Source organism: Diceros bicornis, chromosome X (assembly GCF_020826845.1).
Source record: "Diceros bicornis minor isolate mBicDic1 chromosome X, mDicBic1.mat.cur, whole genome shotgun sequence".
NCBI lineage: Eukaryota > Metazoa > Chordata > Mammalia > Perissodactyla > Rhinocerotidae > Diceros > Diceros bicornis.
In genome coordinates this window covers 31,262,783-31,280,530 of record NC_080781.1, presented here as the reverse complement: position 1 = coordinate 31,280,530, position 17,748 = coordinate 31,262,783, and the positions used below count along the sequence as shown (strand labels likewise).

At 35.2% G+C, this 17,748-nt stretch overlaps 1 protein-coding gene across 1 annotated transcript in view; it reads right to left on the bottom strand.

Moving 5' to 3' along the window:
• The window catches only part of CFAP47 (cilia and flagella associated protein 47), a 533,305-nt gene that overhangs the window by 276,354 nt on the left and 239,203 nt on the right, over positions 1-17,748 (bottom strand). The window contains exons 36-37 of the mRNA XM_058535621.1: positions 10,910-11,044; positions 7,098-7,213 (exon numbers count right to left, since the gene is read on the bottom strand). Coding sequence (XP_058391604.1) covers positions 7,098-7,213; positions 10,910-11,044 — 251 coding nt within the window. The remainder of the gene's footprint in view (positions 1-7,097; positions 7,214-10,909; positions 11,045-17,748) is intronic.

Sequence of the window (17,748 nt, the reverse complement as noted above, 5' to 3'; positions counted from 1 at the left end):
TCTGGTATGAGGAATTATGTGTTCGAAGAACTTACCAAAGGCCAGTGGATCTGAAGCTTAGAGAGCAAGGGTGTTAGTGATGCAAGATATAGCCAAGAAAGAGTCAGCCATGAAAGGCCACGTGGACCACGTTGAGATATTCAATCTATACCCTAAGGGTGATGGGAAGATATGGAAATATTTTAGGCGAAGAGTAACCTAAGTAACAAATTTGCATTTTAAAAAATTCTTGCCATTCTAATATAGAGGATGTATTGCAAAGAAGCCTTTTAGAAGTCTATTCTAGCAGCCTAGTTTAAAGATGATGGTACAATAAATTAGAATGAAAGAGGTAGATAAGGTGAAAAGATGCCCAATTTAAGATATATTCAGTAACATCAATAGGACTTGGTAATGGATTAGATCTCCATGGAAGTTAATGAAGAAAGGGTTCAAGAATGACCATAATCTAAATAACATGCACTTAATAAATGAATTTATGGACCCATGCTTAAGTCCTATGAAATACATTTTAAAATACAGAATCCTTTTTACGACGCCAACGGCTGGTTTTAGGACCATGAAAATTTGAGCTTCTCTTGAGTAGAGACATTCCTTTTTAAAATTTTGTAGTCATATTGAAGCATGTAAACAACAGGATTTCTTCCGGAATGTGTTAGAAAGTTCAGAATCAAATGGGTGGTCTACCTCAGGTAAGTGTCTTAGGTCTCCAGACATGTGTATAATTATAGGCTTCATCTTCATTTTCTTAACTTTTTGTTTCTTTTTGCTCCAATTGCCTCCCCCTCATTTCAAAAAAAAAAATATCCTTGATATTACATGTATTTCGTAAGCTACTTCAACTTGGTTTTTAGAAATGATATTAAATTTATAATACATCAATGTTGGTGCCCATAAGGCTCAGTGAGAATAATGATGAAAAAAAGAAACAGTATGGTTTTCTAAAAGTATTTTTGTTGTTAGTGCCCTTGAGCTGATTCTGACTCCTAGCAACCCTGTGTACAACAGATCAGAACGCTGCCAGTCTTTTTGTACCATTCTCTCATCTTTTAGAGCTATATCAGACAATGCTCTGCCTGCTATTCATAAGGTTTTCATGGCCAATTTTTTTTGAAGTGGGTGGCCAGGTCCTTCTTCCTAGTCTGTCTTAATCTGGAAGCTTCACTGAAACCTGTCCAGTATGGGTGACCCTGCTGGTATTTGAAATACTGGTGGCATAGCTTTCAGCATCACAGCAACACGCAGCCGCCACAGTATGACAACCGAGAGACAAATGGTGTAGTTCCCTGACCAGGAAATGAACCTGGGCCATGGTGGTGAGAGCGCTGAATCTTAACCACTAGACCACAAAGACTGGCTTTCTAAAAGTATATTTTCACTTTTATGACAGTCTATGGTTGTAGCTAAATTTAGTTATCAAGTTAGATGCAGAAATAAACATGTTTGTTTACATGTTGGTGTAGATGTTTAATCTTTTCTATATAAATGATATCGCTGGGAATTTAAATCCATAGCTGGCAGAAAGAGCCATTATTAATAGTGATTTAGACAGAATACAAGACAGGATGTGATACACAGATAATTATATAATTATCTGATAATGATAAAGCTACAGACTGTCTTTTAAGAAAACAAAATATTTTCTGAATACTATACAAAGAAACCAAAGACTATTTAGCTAAAGAGATACTTCAAGAATCACCTACCAGTAGTATTCAAGCTTACAAAATAAAATGCATCCAGAAAAGTGAATAATTGTTTTCCATATATATTGAGAAGTAAGCATTACCTCTCCTGGGAACCCTTCCATGATTTCCCCAAGAATACTTAGGCACTTCTTTTTTCCATTTTCCTCTAGTTCTATACACACATCACAAACAAAACAATTATCAAATTATATCTTCATTGTGTATTTGCCTGTAGGGCACTCTGCTAGATTGTAAACATGTGGGTAGCGTTGATAAATTTTTATCTATGAATCACCAGCACTTCGAATTTAGAGTGGCGGGGGGGGGGGGGGGGGGGGGGCAACTTATTGATTGCTTCCTGTAAGTTCCAGTTACAGTACTAGGTGTTTTGCCTATATAATTACATTTATTACTGACAACACTGTGGGTAAATAACTCTGATTCTCATTTTCCAAATAAGAAAAATGAGGCTGGATCATAAAGCCTGCACATATCAGTATCAAAGCGCAGCATTTAATTGTTAAATGACATAATAGAAGGGTTCTAGACCACAGTGGCATCTGAGGCCAAGATTCATCACCTCTCTCTCTAAGAAAAATCTCATTAAAATTATAAGAAAGAGGAGCCGGCCCCGTGGCATAGAGGTGAAGTGCGCGCGCTCCACTACTGGCGGCTCGGGTTCGGAACTGGGCGCACACCCACGCACCGCTTGTCCGGCCATGCTGAGGCCGCGTCCCACATACAGCAACTAGAGGGATGTGCAACTATGACGTACAACTATCTACTGGGGCTTTGGGGAGAAAAGGGGAAAAAAAAAGGAGGAGGATTGGCAATAGATGTTAGCTCAGGGCCGGTCTTCCTCAGCAAAAAGAGGAGGATTGGCATGGGTGTTAGCCCAGGGCTGATCTTCCTCACAAAAAAAGAAAAAAAAATTATAACAAAGAGATTTTTTCTAAAGTCTCTAGTTAGAGGAAGCTATCAATGAGCATTTGCACAGAGGCTAATAAAGGAAACAAAGTTGCTCTGTAGACTCCTGGAGAGGCCACTTCCAGAAATGCTCACTTGTATGGCGGACAAGATGGGGTTCAGACAGCCCTACTCTCCCCAAGGCCAGTGCAGAATGCCAGGCAAATGGGCATAAAAGCAGAATGTTTTTTACTCGAAAGTGAAGTCTGTCAATTGACAAACTTGTGCATATACAGACTCACAATATACTTTTCTATTGCCTTATTATTACATACAAATGGATAAACAAGTATCACAAGTTATTAGAGTAAATCCTTCAACATGAAACACTGAGACCAAGATAAACCAACATAACAACGGATCTCAAAGAAAATAAAATAACAGGTAATAGATGAGAATGTAAAATTCAGAGACATTTATGAAGATACTGTAATCTCAATTTAAGAATAGGATGCTATAAAACAGGGTTACTGGGGCCGGCCCGGTGGCGCAAGTGGTTAAGTGTGCGCGCTCCGCTGCGGCGGCCCGGGGTTCGCTGGTTCGGATCCCGGGCGCGAACCGACGCACTGCTTGGTAAGCCATGCTGTGGCGGCGTCCCATATAAAGTGGAGGAAGATAGGCACAGATGTTAGCCCAGGGCCGTCTTCCTCAGCAAAAAAAGAGGAGGATTGGCTGATGTTAGCTCAGGGTTGATCTCCTCACAAAAAAAAAAACAAAAAAAAAACAGGGTTACTCAGTGAAAGAGGAAGTACTCTCACAAATACATACGTATACAAGATTCTCTCTCTCTCTCTTAAAGGAAACAGTTGGAAAAGAAGACTTATTGAAAAGTGAGGAAAAGGCAATAAGATGAAAAATACTAGCAATAAGATAGGATACATAGAGGATACAATTAACAGGTTCAATATCCAACAACTAAAGGTTGGAAAATGAGAACAGAGAAAACGGAGGGGAGAAAATTAAGAAAGAAATAATTTAAGACTATTTTCCAGAGCTTGTGAAAGACAACTTGATAATTAAAGAACTCACTGTGTATCCAAGACACTGAATTAAAAAAGACCCTCCTTGATGCATTCTGGAACGATATCAGAACACAATGGAAGATCATAAAAACTTCCAGAGGTGTGGGGAAACAGAATTATATATACTTTCTCATCACAAATACTGAATACTACGAGGCAGTAGAACAATTATCTTAAGAATTATGAGCAAAAATCTTTTCAACTTGGAATAACATACCAAGCAAAATATAAATCAAATGTATGGGTAGTAAAAAGACATGCTTAAAAAAGCAAAATCTTGGGAAATTTACCTCTCTCGTACTTTTTATTAGAAGGTTTCATAAGGACGGTTTTTTAAATAAATGAGTAAACTTCTTTAAGAAAAAAAAAAGGTATTAGTTTCTATCCAAAGAGAAATAAAGAATGCCCAATATTGACATCTCTTCAGCATTTCTTTACAATTTACTAATTTTCTCAGCTTAAAAAACGATACTTTGTATACTGATGGTATAAGAAATATTTATAAAATACATTTTTACTCTTGGAAAAGTAATACATAGAAGATAAAACTAATGATGTTTGGTGGGAAGGCAATAAATCTAGAGGAGTAAGTATACTAGATCATTAAATATTATAGCTGTATGTCAACAGATCATTTCTAAATTGATATATCAAAAATACTGGCAAAGATATATAAGTTAAATATTTATGGAGGTAACCATTGGAAGAACTAAAATTGCACATAATTGAAAGAGTTAAAAGTAGGAGCTCAAGGAGTGGATCTCTGGAGACAGATTTGAGGAGAGAAGAATTTGCTTTTCATTTTAAACTCCTCTACATATTTGAGTTGTTAACGCATGTGCAAGTTAAATTTTGATTTAAAAAAAAGGTAAATAAGTTGAAGACAAGAATATATGTACATGTACAATATGGTCAAAATATGAATACATATATTCATGATTACATGTGTGAGTAGGTGTACATGCATATATGGTCACTTAATATTCACTTGACATGCATTACAAACTTCAAGGAGCTAATATTTATAAATACATCTATATTTATATAGACCATAAATGGTGCAATGGTGAATAAAGAGAAAAAAAGCATTGCTGAGAAGCTCATAGGAAGTAGCCTATTAGGTTCACCCAAGGGAGATATTCTCACAAACCAGCTCCTGGAGAAACAAAAATGATACAATTACATGTCATGGATCTTCAGGACAGATTACAAATAGTCGAAGCCACATTTTATTGAATGCCAAGGGCTTTGTATGAATGTGATACACACACACACACACACAAAATATGTGCAAGTGTCAGTTTAATAGAAGTGCCAACTCCGGATTCAGATTGGCTGGTGATGAATCTTTAGTTCACCATTTAACACCAGGGAAAATTGGACAAATGATTTAATGTCTCTGTGCCCAATGTCTTCTTTTGTAAAATGAAGACAATAATATGGTTGTTAGGACGGGGATTAAATATGAAAAGGTACATAAGTGCATAGCAAATGTTTAATAAATATTAAATATTTTTAATATTTACATATATGATCATTATTTTTTAAATATCTAATTATGCATGTTATAATAAACACACTTGTGCATATAAAAAGACTGGAAGGAAATGAACTAGTAAATTAGCTGTGTTTATCTGATGGTATTCTAGGTGATTTTTGTTTTCCTCTTTATACTTTTCTGTAACAGTCCAATTTTCTGCAATGTACACGTTTTACATTAACAATAAACACTATAAATGTTAACGTCATTAACAAGAAATATGGTCTTAAGCTAAAATTTCAGGGGTTTAGTGTGGTTGTTAGGAAGAACTTCCACATAATGAGAGCTTTGAAATACTGGAAGAGGCTATTAGGTTTATGAGTGAAAAATAGCGGGGGAACCTGAATCCTTTTCACTTGTATCATCCTATTTGAAAGGGAGAGAAGAGATGTCAATTATCAAAGTCCTAAGGGAAGACAAATGGCACTGTGACAATGTCCAAATGAACTTGTATTACCAAAGTTTTGATTTATAAGAGACATGTAAGAAGTATAACTTGGAAAATGGGTGGGTTGTTTTTACAAGGAGGTTTATTCTATGATTTAATTTATAATATAGAAACAAGTGAGTGTAGAATTGTTTTCCTCATATTTAATTCAATCTGCATATAGTCCCAACCATGAATATTCAGAGTTTATAAATTATATACTCCTTTAGCATGGAGCAGTAACTGAAGAAAACACATACAGTCTAATTACGCAAGCCAAGGTCACTGTCGCCAACTGGGTTTCTTGGTATTTTAAATACAATTAAAAATTGCCCCCATTTCCAATTATTCTTGTGTTTGATATACTGGAAGTAATAAAGATTACAACGTGAAAAGTATCTCAGGTTAACGTATAGTAAAAAACCAAAAAGATAACCAGTGAAGTAACTTTTGTAGTTATAATCTGTCACTTTGCACTGGGAAAAAATAATTAAATACAAAAGGAATGACTAAAATTCAAGACTGTTTAAAATCCATTAGTGGTTATCAAATTTGTCAACCTCTGTGGTACTAACACAGCTATTCTCATATCATCCTTGTATTATGTAATAAGAGTATTTGCCATCCTTAACACCTGTTGGATATCAAATAGGATTTGTTGGCCTGGGAAGAGTCATATATTAGGCTCCTATTTCATTTCTCAAGACTATTCTCTGGGGGTTTCATTTGCACTTCATTTTTGAGAGTACGATGGGAGTAGAAATATTAAACAAGTATCATGTGAACAGAATCAGATAAAAATGAGACTCTACAGAATATTACTACAATTTGGGAGTATGTATACATGCATATATCTCTGTATCTTGGTATCTATGTATCTATCAATTGATCAATCAATTGATCCATACGTATGACTATGAAGGGAGAGAGAAAAACAGCAACATTGGGAGTGTCTTTGAGGTAAGATTATCAGTCTTTTCTTTTTTTTGTTCTTTATAGTTTCATAGTTTCTAAATTTCTACAATGAGCACATAGTTCTTTTATAATTAGAAACAACTATATATAATATATAATGTTTTATTTATACATAAATTTAGCACACACAGTTTCCAGTTTCCTGAAGGCAACAGAACTGTAGTACATAAACAAACAACTTATAGTCTAATATCTATGGTCCACATGAATGCAAAATCAACTAAAATTAAATGCATACATAAAAAGCAGCTTCTTTATGTTAGAATTGTTTTAACAACACCGGAGAGGAATCTCAGCAACATATGAATAATTTATCTATGTGTGAGTGACAGTCTTTTCATTATATATATATATATATATATATATATATATATATCAATTAAAAAAAAAACCCAGATCACTCTTTTATAATTGTAATACACATTAAATCTCTAGGGTTGATATGTTCATTGAAGTAAAAAAAACAAAACAAAACTTACTTTGGAGAAATTGTCACAATGTTCCCTGTTTGGGAGAGGGAGAAGTCAGTGGCATCTCTTCCAACAATTGTGGCATTATACACTAAGTTTTTCACGCTTGAATTTTTCAGCAGAATCTATGTTGAAGAAGAAGAGAGTACAAATAAGATCATAAATTTTAAAAATATATAACTTGACATTTATTTCTTATTTTTGTTAAAGAAAGTTATATATTTTAATCATGAAAATATTTATTATTAGTGCACTAAGTGGAAGAAAGCAGACTTTTATTTAAAAATAGCATACATACATATAGTTTACGAGAAGTGGACAGGGAGAAGGAGCTTTCAAGCTAGGAAATGACAGATGTAACAACACTTGATTATCAAAGATTTGAAGTCCAAAGTTAGCAACTTGGATTTTATTCTTATTGTAAAGGGAAAACTTTGGAGAATTTTAAACAGAGAATTTATAATTTAATAATTTTATTTTTTTTCCCCTAAAGCCCCAGCAGATAGTTGTATGTCATAGCTAAACATCCTTCTAGTTGCTGTATGTGGGATGCGGCCTCAGCATGACCGGAGAAGCAGTGCATCAGTGCGCGCCCAGGATCCCAACCCGGGGCGCCAGCAGCGGAGTGCATGCACCCAACCGCCAAGCCATGGGGCCAGCCCCGAGAACTTATAATTTAAATAATAAAATAAAAAGGATACTCTGGCTGCTCAGCATAGGAAATATTATAAGGAGTATAGGTTTAAAATCAGAGGTCCAGGCTGGAAATGATGGTGGTCTCATCTAGAAGCAGTAGTATAGCTAGGGGTTGGCTGTCCCTTCCTTACTGAGGCCAAGATATGGACAGTATTCAAGAATGAGTTACGTCATTTTTAGAGAGAGTATTTCATGAAAAATGTCAGTATACAAGTGTTTATCTAGAATATAATGGGGATTCAAACAAACACACACCTTAGGAAGACACAGGGTTATCATGGAAAGTACTGACCCAGAGGAGGGAGAAGACCTGGGGGAAATGGATGATTGGCCAGATTAGAAGTAAAGAAAAGGTGACTGCATTTAGGCAGTCCAGGAACTATAATCGCAGATATTTAAAGAGTTAATAATTAGCACTATGTATGATTATAGCAAATCATAAGGAATATGGTAGAGATCTCTTGAAAGATTAAATTAACTACTTTTATATTTCAATGAGAACTTTGGTAACCACCAGAACAAGTATGCTGTTGCTGAAGAGTTTCTACCTTCAGTTTCCCCAAGTATTTGGGGGTCTCATATTGCTCACCTACTTATAGATGTTAGTTACAATGGGGCCAAGACTACTTTAGTGTGTTATTTTTTAAATATGTATATATGTATGCTTGCATTTAAAGTAAGACCTAAGTAATTTTAAGTCCCAGAGAGCTAACTGCCATTTTCTGGAAGGAAATGTTGAAAATAATAGTAGAGTCACTGAGAACTGATACTGGTTTATGGTCCTGGAACTTCCATAACCAGCCCTGAGATCTTAAGGAAGCCACTCATTCTCATTATGTCATATCGTATATATGACACAAAGGCACTGGGCTCATCTGTGGCCAGATTATTCCACCCAACACTAGGATTTCATGTAAGAGTGGTGAGTGGTAGATGGGGAGAAGGGAAAGCAGTTCAAGGGAAGAAAAGAAAGCTTTGGAGCTTCAGTTTCCCTTTTGCAATGACAGCCATTCTTTAACTATCGTGCTTCTGTGTAAATTTTGTTTCAAAAAGAAAACAAAAAGATTTCAACTGCTTTAAAAAATGTCTCAGAAAATCACCGCACTCTACATTTTTTCATTGATCATTATATTGTCTCAGGGTTCCAATATTCTATGTTCCTATTAGTGACATATAGCTGCAGAAATACTTTTTCATTTGTAGTAGCCATTTCTTGAGCTTTTTCTTCATTCTGGAGGGTTGAAAGGGTTGATAAGAATGACATTCTATTACTTAGGCACTGTCATTTATGGTGTTGATGCATAGGGGCAAACTATGCCAAAGATTCCTAGTGTTTTATTTTGTATTTATATTTAATTTTTATTGTTTCTTCAAAAGATGTGTCTTGCATTTGTGAAAAATAAAAGCGGTATCTGCACAATCTCATCTATAATCTTAAGGTGTGAATGTTATTTCTAGCAAAGAATTAAATGTGGAAGAAAATCATGTTTCCATTTGAATATGCTTTGATTTGATTTTTAACATCACAATTAAAATTTATGTTTATTAAAAAATGATGTTTAAACATTAGCTTGTATTATTAACCACTTTTTAAAAATAACATTTAAATAGCATAAAGAAATACAAACATGGACAGAATTAGAGAACTAGTAATAATATTTAACTGAAATAAATCACTGCTTAAACTAATTCAGACTCCTCTTGTCTTCTTTAGGCTTAAGCAAAGCATTTCTAACTCTTTAAAAATTTTATTTTGAAGCCAAAAGTCGGGTCCTCTTCAAAATAATTACGGCTCTAGGCTAATTAGTACCCAAAGTTCTTAAATATCATCGCAGTTAGTGAATTATCATAGTAAATACTGTTGAAAAAATTCTCTAATGAGTTTTATATCTCTTTTTCCAACAAAATGAAGGGAAAGAAAGAAAATTAAATAAAAGGGATCATATCTCAATATTTGCTAACAAAAAATCAGGAGTGGTTTTCCTTTCCCTAAATTGAATCCTTTACACTTTGAGACAAGAACCTGAGTTTTTCCCTATTTTTAAGTGAATCCTTACCAACCATCACTTATATATCACATATACTGTCACAGAAGCTACATAGTTATTTTCTCAAAAAAGTTACAAAATACAAATCAAAGATTACCATAAGGTATCTTTTAAAGACCAGATACGGACATGTTTTGCATTGAAAGTATAAAATTACCCCCTCCAACTTAATATGACTAGGAATACATAAAACAGCCTGAGGAAAAGGAATAAACAAGATCTGACCAAAGCGCTAAATTAACTTTTGTACAGAATAAGATGCTACCAGCCCATACTTTCCTGAGAAAGAAGCAAGGAAAGACTATAAATCTGGTTGAAGATTTTATGAAAACCAGTAGAAAGAATAATCTTACATAAATAAAAGCAATCTAAAATTGTATGCTAGAATATATTTCACAAGTGTTAATATGAAACAAATTGTTTGAAAACCAAAGTGAGGTCAATGATCCCTGATAAGACAGTTTTCAAAGAGAACACTTACAAAACATGGACATATTTATATAGATTTGTTATTGTCACAGGACTTGAAATTTCATTTTCAATTTTTTTCTACAAATTAAAAAATTCACTGTTATACATTTAGCAGCTCCAGTATCCATAAAATCTTTTAGTGGGAATTTGGGGGCCCTGGTCAGGAGTGCTTTCATTATTACTTTCCTTTTTATATCCTCGTTTGAACAAAATCCATCTGGATGTGTAAACTGCTCCCTAAAGGACAGCCAAGCACATTCAGATCACAGGTTTCCACATACGTGTCAGTCCTCTGTTACATGAAGTGGATCTCAAGTTTCCTGAAAGGATTTGCCCTTCAAAGTGCTTAACTTTCATTTTCCACCTCCTCAAACTCCATTCCTCGAATGAATGAAAGAGTCATCATTTCACTGCAGATGGTGATTATTATTAACCAAAAAGTGTTCCTTTCACTCTGCTATACCTTTGCTTTAGAAGGAGCAACATTTGCTAAGGTTTATTATATCATATTGATACTTTTGTTAATTTTGAATTGGGAAAGAAATATCTAAAACCCCTCTTAAGTGTTTAACTCACTGTGTATTTTAGCCCCACAGATATCCTCACCTTACTCAGCACAGTGTCATGTAGAGTACAATGAAAGAGCACCACCTTCTTGGGGAGATATGTGGGAAGCCTTTCGTACATGTAGACACAAAGCATGAGCATCAGGATTGGATTAGGGTCACAAATGTCAATGGCCTAGTTTCAAAGAAGAGAAATATAAATTAGAGAAAATACAGATAAAATATATAAAAATGGATAAAGCATAGTACATCAATTGTTGAAGTACTTTAAGACATTTTAAAATATTACCAATTGCCAATGACACTGAAATGTAGACACAGCAAACAAAATATTGCTCTGAATCAGAAGAACTTGACCTAAGTGTTAAAAGATGAATTAGCTGTGTTCTAAGTAGAAAAATGACCTCACAGCCTCAAAGACTCCATAAAAGCTGGTCAGAGGTCAGAAAAATACTATGCACTAGAAATATTAACTAAGGTAGCTAAGACACCATCCCTGATTTAAGGTATTATATAATGCAGTAAAAGAAAACTGAGGGCCGGCCCAGTGGCACAGCGGTGAAGTGTGCACGCTCCGCTTCGGTGGCCCGGGGTTTGCAGGTTCAGATCCCAGGCGTGCACCGATGCACCACTTGTCAAGCCATGCTGTGGCAGCGTCCCATATAAAGTAGAGGAAGATGGGCACAGATGTTAGCCCAGGGCCAATCTTCCCCAGCAAAAAACGAGGAGGACTGGCATTGGATGTTAGCTCAGGGCTAGTCTTCCTCACAAAAAGAAAAAAACAAAAAAAAAGAAAACTGAGAAGTAGACAAACTACCTTGGCAAGAGATTTTCAAGCAAAAGCCCAAGGGAGGAGGTAGCACATGAGATGGCCTTGAAGAATGGTTGGATTTTAAATAGGTTGTGTTTGGTGTGAGGAAAGGGTGTATTCTATCAAAAAGGCAAAGAACTACAGGACAAGCATACAGGGAAACACAGCGTTTGTTCAGGAAAGAACTACAATTTGAATTATGCGTAAGGTAAGAATGGACAAGTAGTGGAAGAAACGACTAAGGAGTGTCGGAGCCACATTGCAGAGGGTGTGGATGCCAGGGTGAGGGACTTGATTTCTGAACAAGAAATAACACAAGAGCAACAATGCAGGCAGATCAGGCAGGGGGTGGTTCCGGAAGTACTTTTCCCAGAATAAATTATAATAAGGCAGTAAATGTAATTACACTGATAAACAAGATAAACTAGTGATGGTTTAGATATGAGATAGAGATGGAATAGATATGAGATAAAATCCAGAATTACAGAGGAATAACAGCAGGGACAATCAACATAGCCAGAATGTGCATAGAAGCCAAAAAGAAGAGTCAGAAGCAAGAGGAGGAAGAATTCTTCTATCAGTTTATGTAGCACCCATGTTCTCCTAGAAAAAGGTGGAGGTAGTCAGGGAGAATTATTCATAGCAAATTAGTATGGGGAAAGGTCCAAGGCAAGGAGTCAAAGACATAGAAAACACCACTGATAAACAAGCAACTCTGTCATTGTCAATGTACAGGGAGCTCTCCATGCTTCCGTAAAATGAAGATCTACTATGACTTAATGGCACACATTCAAAGTTAGCAACTGAAAATGATCTGGGCCAGTCTGGAAACGCAAACAGTGCAAGAGCCAAGGATACCTAATGGGTTATGTGGAACTAACACACTTGACTCTGAAATTTGGTGGCCGGTACCAGAGAATAATGACAGCCCTTCTGATCATCTGCTAGTTCATATTTCCAAATACATTCTTTTGCTTCTCTGGAAGAAGAGAACGGTTTGTTCTATCTTGTTTTGTCAAAAAGCAGTAAGGCAAAACCATAGGTGCCTGGGGAAGGAACTGTTAGTAAAAATAAAAGAGCTGGCCTGCCTCAGCAGGGTAGAAAGCTGCTAGTGAGTATGATTTGAGGAAAACTGAGAAATATAACAAGACTCCAAAGTTTCTCATCAGTATCCTGTGGTCTCACATTTCTTCAATAAAGACAATGTTAGTCAAAAGATGTAGGAAAATTATTTAAGATAAGAACAAACCAAAAACTGAAATACCGAGTTTTCAATTCCCACAAAGGGAAGAATACGTCCTTGCTTGGCTCTGTGTGATGGGCCAGCCTATGGGTGTGGTCCAGAAGGCCGTCTAGGGTGATGGGAAATGTGTTTGTTGGGGAAAGGGTAGAACTAGTGGCAGAACACTCTGGCCTCAAGTCTGGGCTCAAGAAAAAAGTCTTTTGAACACTGTTTTAGTGACTACGGCATAAAATATATAGGTAGCAATATAAAATTATTCTAAAACTCATTTTTGTAAAACATATAATTATATCAGGATGAAAACGCAATAATTTGGAAATGAAAAAATGTTTATTTTAATGGAAAAATATATTTGATAATTAAGATATTAGACTGAAAAAAAACAGAAAAAGAGCATCCTTACCTTTCTTGACGATAAATTTCAATGAAAATAACCTAAAGTAATTACACTTTAGTCAATCCTAGGCTTAAAAAGCTAAATGTTAAAATAAGTTAGGTTTGTTTAAAACCAGATTTTCATGCAAAATATCCTTCAAAGATACAATCATTACTTTCTCTATATAGGTCTCACCTAGAAGAACTTCAATTGTATTGGTCCATCTTTTTCCCCCTGATGATAGTATTTCCTACTGGACTAACAGAGGCCAGGGAATTAAACTAAAAAAAAGTCATAATAGAGAAAAATGCTAGATAGAAAACTGGTAAACTGACTTCAAGTCCTGCTACTACACAGTGCCATGATCTTGACTAAATCAATTAGTTTCCCTAGGCCTCAGTTTCCTCATTAGTAACAAGAGGTGAGGTGATCCTGAGCTTCATGGTGAATTTAATTTATGATTTCAAAATATCATTAGCTTTCAAACTAGACACCAACCATAAGTAGTAGTATCCACTGACATACTGTAATGCTACAGCGAACACTGCTGATTGCTGTCCCAACAGCAATTTTCTTCTTTCTTCTTTACTAAGAATCCCAATTCTTGTTGCTGTTCCATTACCTTCATCAAACATTGGTTTAGCTACAAGCATGGGATGTAATTATGGTCAGTGATATGCAATGGGAAACATGCTGTGGGACCACTGGGAAAGTTTTAGCTTATGGGAAAAGAGAAGCACAAGAAGGATGCTACTCAACCAGCCCCACGAATAGCTGTATGAAGGTGCTATGTGAGAATTTCAGTAGGAACTTGGTGGTTATTAGTGCACATGCCTAAAAGAAAGCCAGCAGGCTGGGAAGGACTGAACAAAAACGAATCTCTGATAACTCTTCTGAGACACTGAATAACTATCCTACAGTTTTCTACTACCTGACTTCATTTTACATAAAATATTGAATTTATTTTTAAAATTCTTTTACTCATGAATTTTGCTATTTAATGCTGAAAGAATTCAAGTTGATAAAAACAAACAAAATTTTTAACAGAAAAATAGATTATCTATTCACCCTTAGCTCACATCACTATGCAGTGAATTATGTGTAGTACAACCTCTATAAATGTTAATTATATTTATTTTTTTTAAATCCATCTCTCTACATGAGGGAATACATTCTGTGCTGAGTCAAAACAATTCCCATAATCTTTTTGCTTTAACTATAAAGCATGTCATGAAAGGGAGAATATGTAATAACTTATATTCAATCTGGCAGGATTCTACAACAGGACATAACATTGGCACAGAAACTTATCCAGCTGATTCAACAGCTGCAAAGAAAGACGTAATAAATAAGAAACCTAAACATTAATAAATACGTCCAGTGGTGAATTTAACAGGATTCAAATGTGGACTAGTGCTAAGCATCAGCATTAATTCACTATGGCTAAGTTAACTTAGGGGTGGTATTTTTAAACTTTGTCATTTAATATGGTTGGTAAATCCAGGCTGATAAAAAGTTAGGGAATTGGAACTGGCTGGTAAAAGCCTGGTAATTATCTGCTAAGGTAACTGTCAGTTTCTCCATTCATCAAATCTTGGACAACTTCTCTACATTTTTACATAGTAGATACTCATCTTTTAAAATATTTTTTTGGCTACACAATAAAATAAACATTTTGAGTCAATATATCTGAGGAAATCAAAAAGCAAAGGAGAGAATCAAAATGTATGATGAATTATAGTTTCTAAACAAAGATATTTTAAGTTTCTTGTGAACCCCTGCCAAATTCTCAAGGGCCACCTTAAACACCAAGTGTCTCATGCACCTCTTCCTGGTTCCTTTATCAGAATGATTTCTCTCCCCTTTGATTGTGATAGCACATTGTTTCTATGTCTACTGTGGCATTCACTATCTGATTTGCCTTAGCTCTTTTTCATATACTTGTCACTATTAGTTGGTAACATCCTTGAAGGCATGAGTGTGGTTTAACCACATCTATACCCCTTATAGGGTCTATCCAGTGTCTTTCAGGGAGGAGAGTCAACTTGTCAAATTGACGGGAATTGTAATATTTTTATTCTTCCAAAACCAAAGTCTTTTATTACAGTTTATCTTTAAAATTCTCTTATAAAGAACTCTCTGACCAAAATCCCTGATTAGTTTCTCTTTACAACTCTACCAATATAAAAGAATGTAAATGTTAGACTTGCTACAAAGTGACTTTAACATGCAAGTGGCTTTAAAACAAAGAAAAAGCAAGCCATTGTCAAGTGTCATTTCTCCAGTAGCTATAAGGAACCACTTTATACCAAGCCATATGTGGGCACTGGCATTGTTAGTCTCTCTGCATCACGGAACAGAAAACTCAGACTTAGTTGTAATGGTCCTTCTCCCGTGTCCTTCTTTTGTGGTTGGTCACCAGGTCTAGCAAACCTCACCATGTCTCTTATATCAGCTTATTACTTTAAGTCCCCATTAAAATGATACGAGTAAAGACCTTACTCTTTGACCAATTGAAATTGCATTTTGATTGGTCTGTGTTCCCTGTCTCTAGTCCCTCTCCTCAGTCCATTCTGACCATTGTTGTAAGAGTAAATGCCTTTATTCCCATAATACCCACATGATCAACTCCTGACTTTTTATGCTAATATCCAAGATCCTAATATATGCCTATGCCTATTTTTCTAATCCCAAACTTCAACTAAGGCAACCTATTCACACAATTTCCTTAATATACGTCATTTGTTCACATTCTACATTCTGTTTATGCCATTTCCTCTGAGTAAACAGCTTCCTCTCTTGCGACTATCAACCCAAATCCAATCCACCCTTCAAGACTCCAAATAAGCCCTGCCTCCTCCACAAAGTCTTTCGTGGATCAATCTGGATCACATTGATCTCTTCCCTTATCTGAATTCTATACTTTATTTTTGCATACACTGACAATTAAATGAATAGAATATTATCATTTAACATGTATATATCTTGAAAATTCAATGAGTTTGTATATTCTTTGAAGTCAGGAATCATTTATTAAACTAATTCATTACTCTAAAGTAACGAACTAAGGGCTCAAAAGATGGTAAGCATACAATATGCTTTTGATTACCACTATTGAGGACTTGATGTGAAAGACAGATGGACTTATAACCTGGAGGTCCAAATACAATAAAAATGTATACTGCCACTGTGATCTCTACATGAATATTTATTTCAAAACCAAAGTGAAAAATGTTCCTTTTTGCTACTAAATTAGAAAATAATAATACAACATCTATATTCGAACAACTCTGCTCCTTTAATTTATTCTTAGAGCTCAGGTAATATTAATAAAGCACTGAAGCTTCATTCTTGTGGTTTATAAAAACTGGACCTATCACTAGAACTACTTTCTTATTATGTACATTTAGATGTACATAATTATACATATTTTAAAATACCTAGTAGATTTCTATGAAGTCATATTCAATTTCCACATTTTAGCATTATTCCATTAAAAGGCTGTTTCAATTTAGATTTAAAATTTTAAACAAAGGAATATTATAAAGGAGTCAACTACCATTTTTCTGAAGAAGACATAAAAATGGCCAGCAGGTACATGAAAAGGTGCTCAACATCACTAATCATGAGGGAAATGTAAATCAAAACCACAATGAGATATCGCCTCATAGCTGTTAGAATGGCTATTATAAAAAAGACAAGAGATAACAAAGTGTTGGTGAGGATGTGGATAAAAGGGAACCCTTGAACACTGTTAGTGGAAATGTAAATTGTTACAGCAACTATGGAAAACAGTATGGAGGTTCCTCAAAGAATTAAAAATAGAACTACCACATGATCCAGCGATCCCACTTCTGGGTATATATCCAAAGGAAATAAAATCACTACTAAAAGAGATATCTGCACTCCCATGTTTGCTGCAGCATTATTCACAATAACCAAGACATAGAAACAACCTAAGTGTCTGTTGATGGATGAATGGATAAAGAAAATGTGGTATATACCTACAGTGGAATATTATTTCGTCATAAAAATAAGGAAATCCTGCTATTTGTGACAACATGGATGAACCCGGAGGACATCATGCTAAGTGAAATAAGTCAGACACAGAAAGATGAGTATTGTATTATTTCAATTATATGTGGAATCTAAAAAAGTCAAACTCATAGAACCAGAGTTGAACTGTGGTTGCCAGGGGATGGGGATGGGGGAAATGGGGAGATGTTGGTCAAAGGGTACAAACTTTCAGTTATAAGATGAATCAAGTTCTGGATATGTAATGTAAAGCATTGTCATTATAGTTAATAATCTACTGGACTATATACTTAAAATTTGCTAAGAGAGTAGATCTTAAGTGTTCTTACCACAAAAAAAAAAAAAAAGGTAACTATGTGAGGTGATAGATGCGTTAATTAACTTGATGGTGGTAATCATTTCACATTGTATATT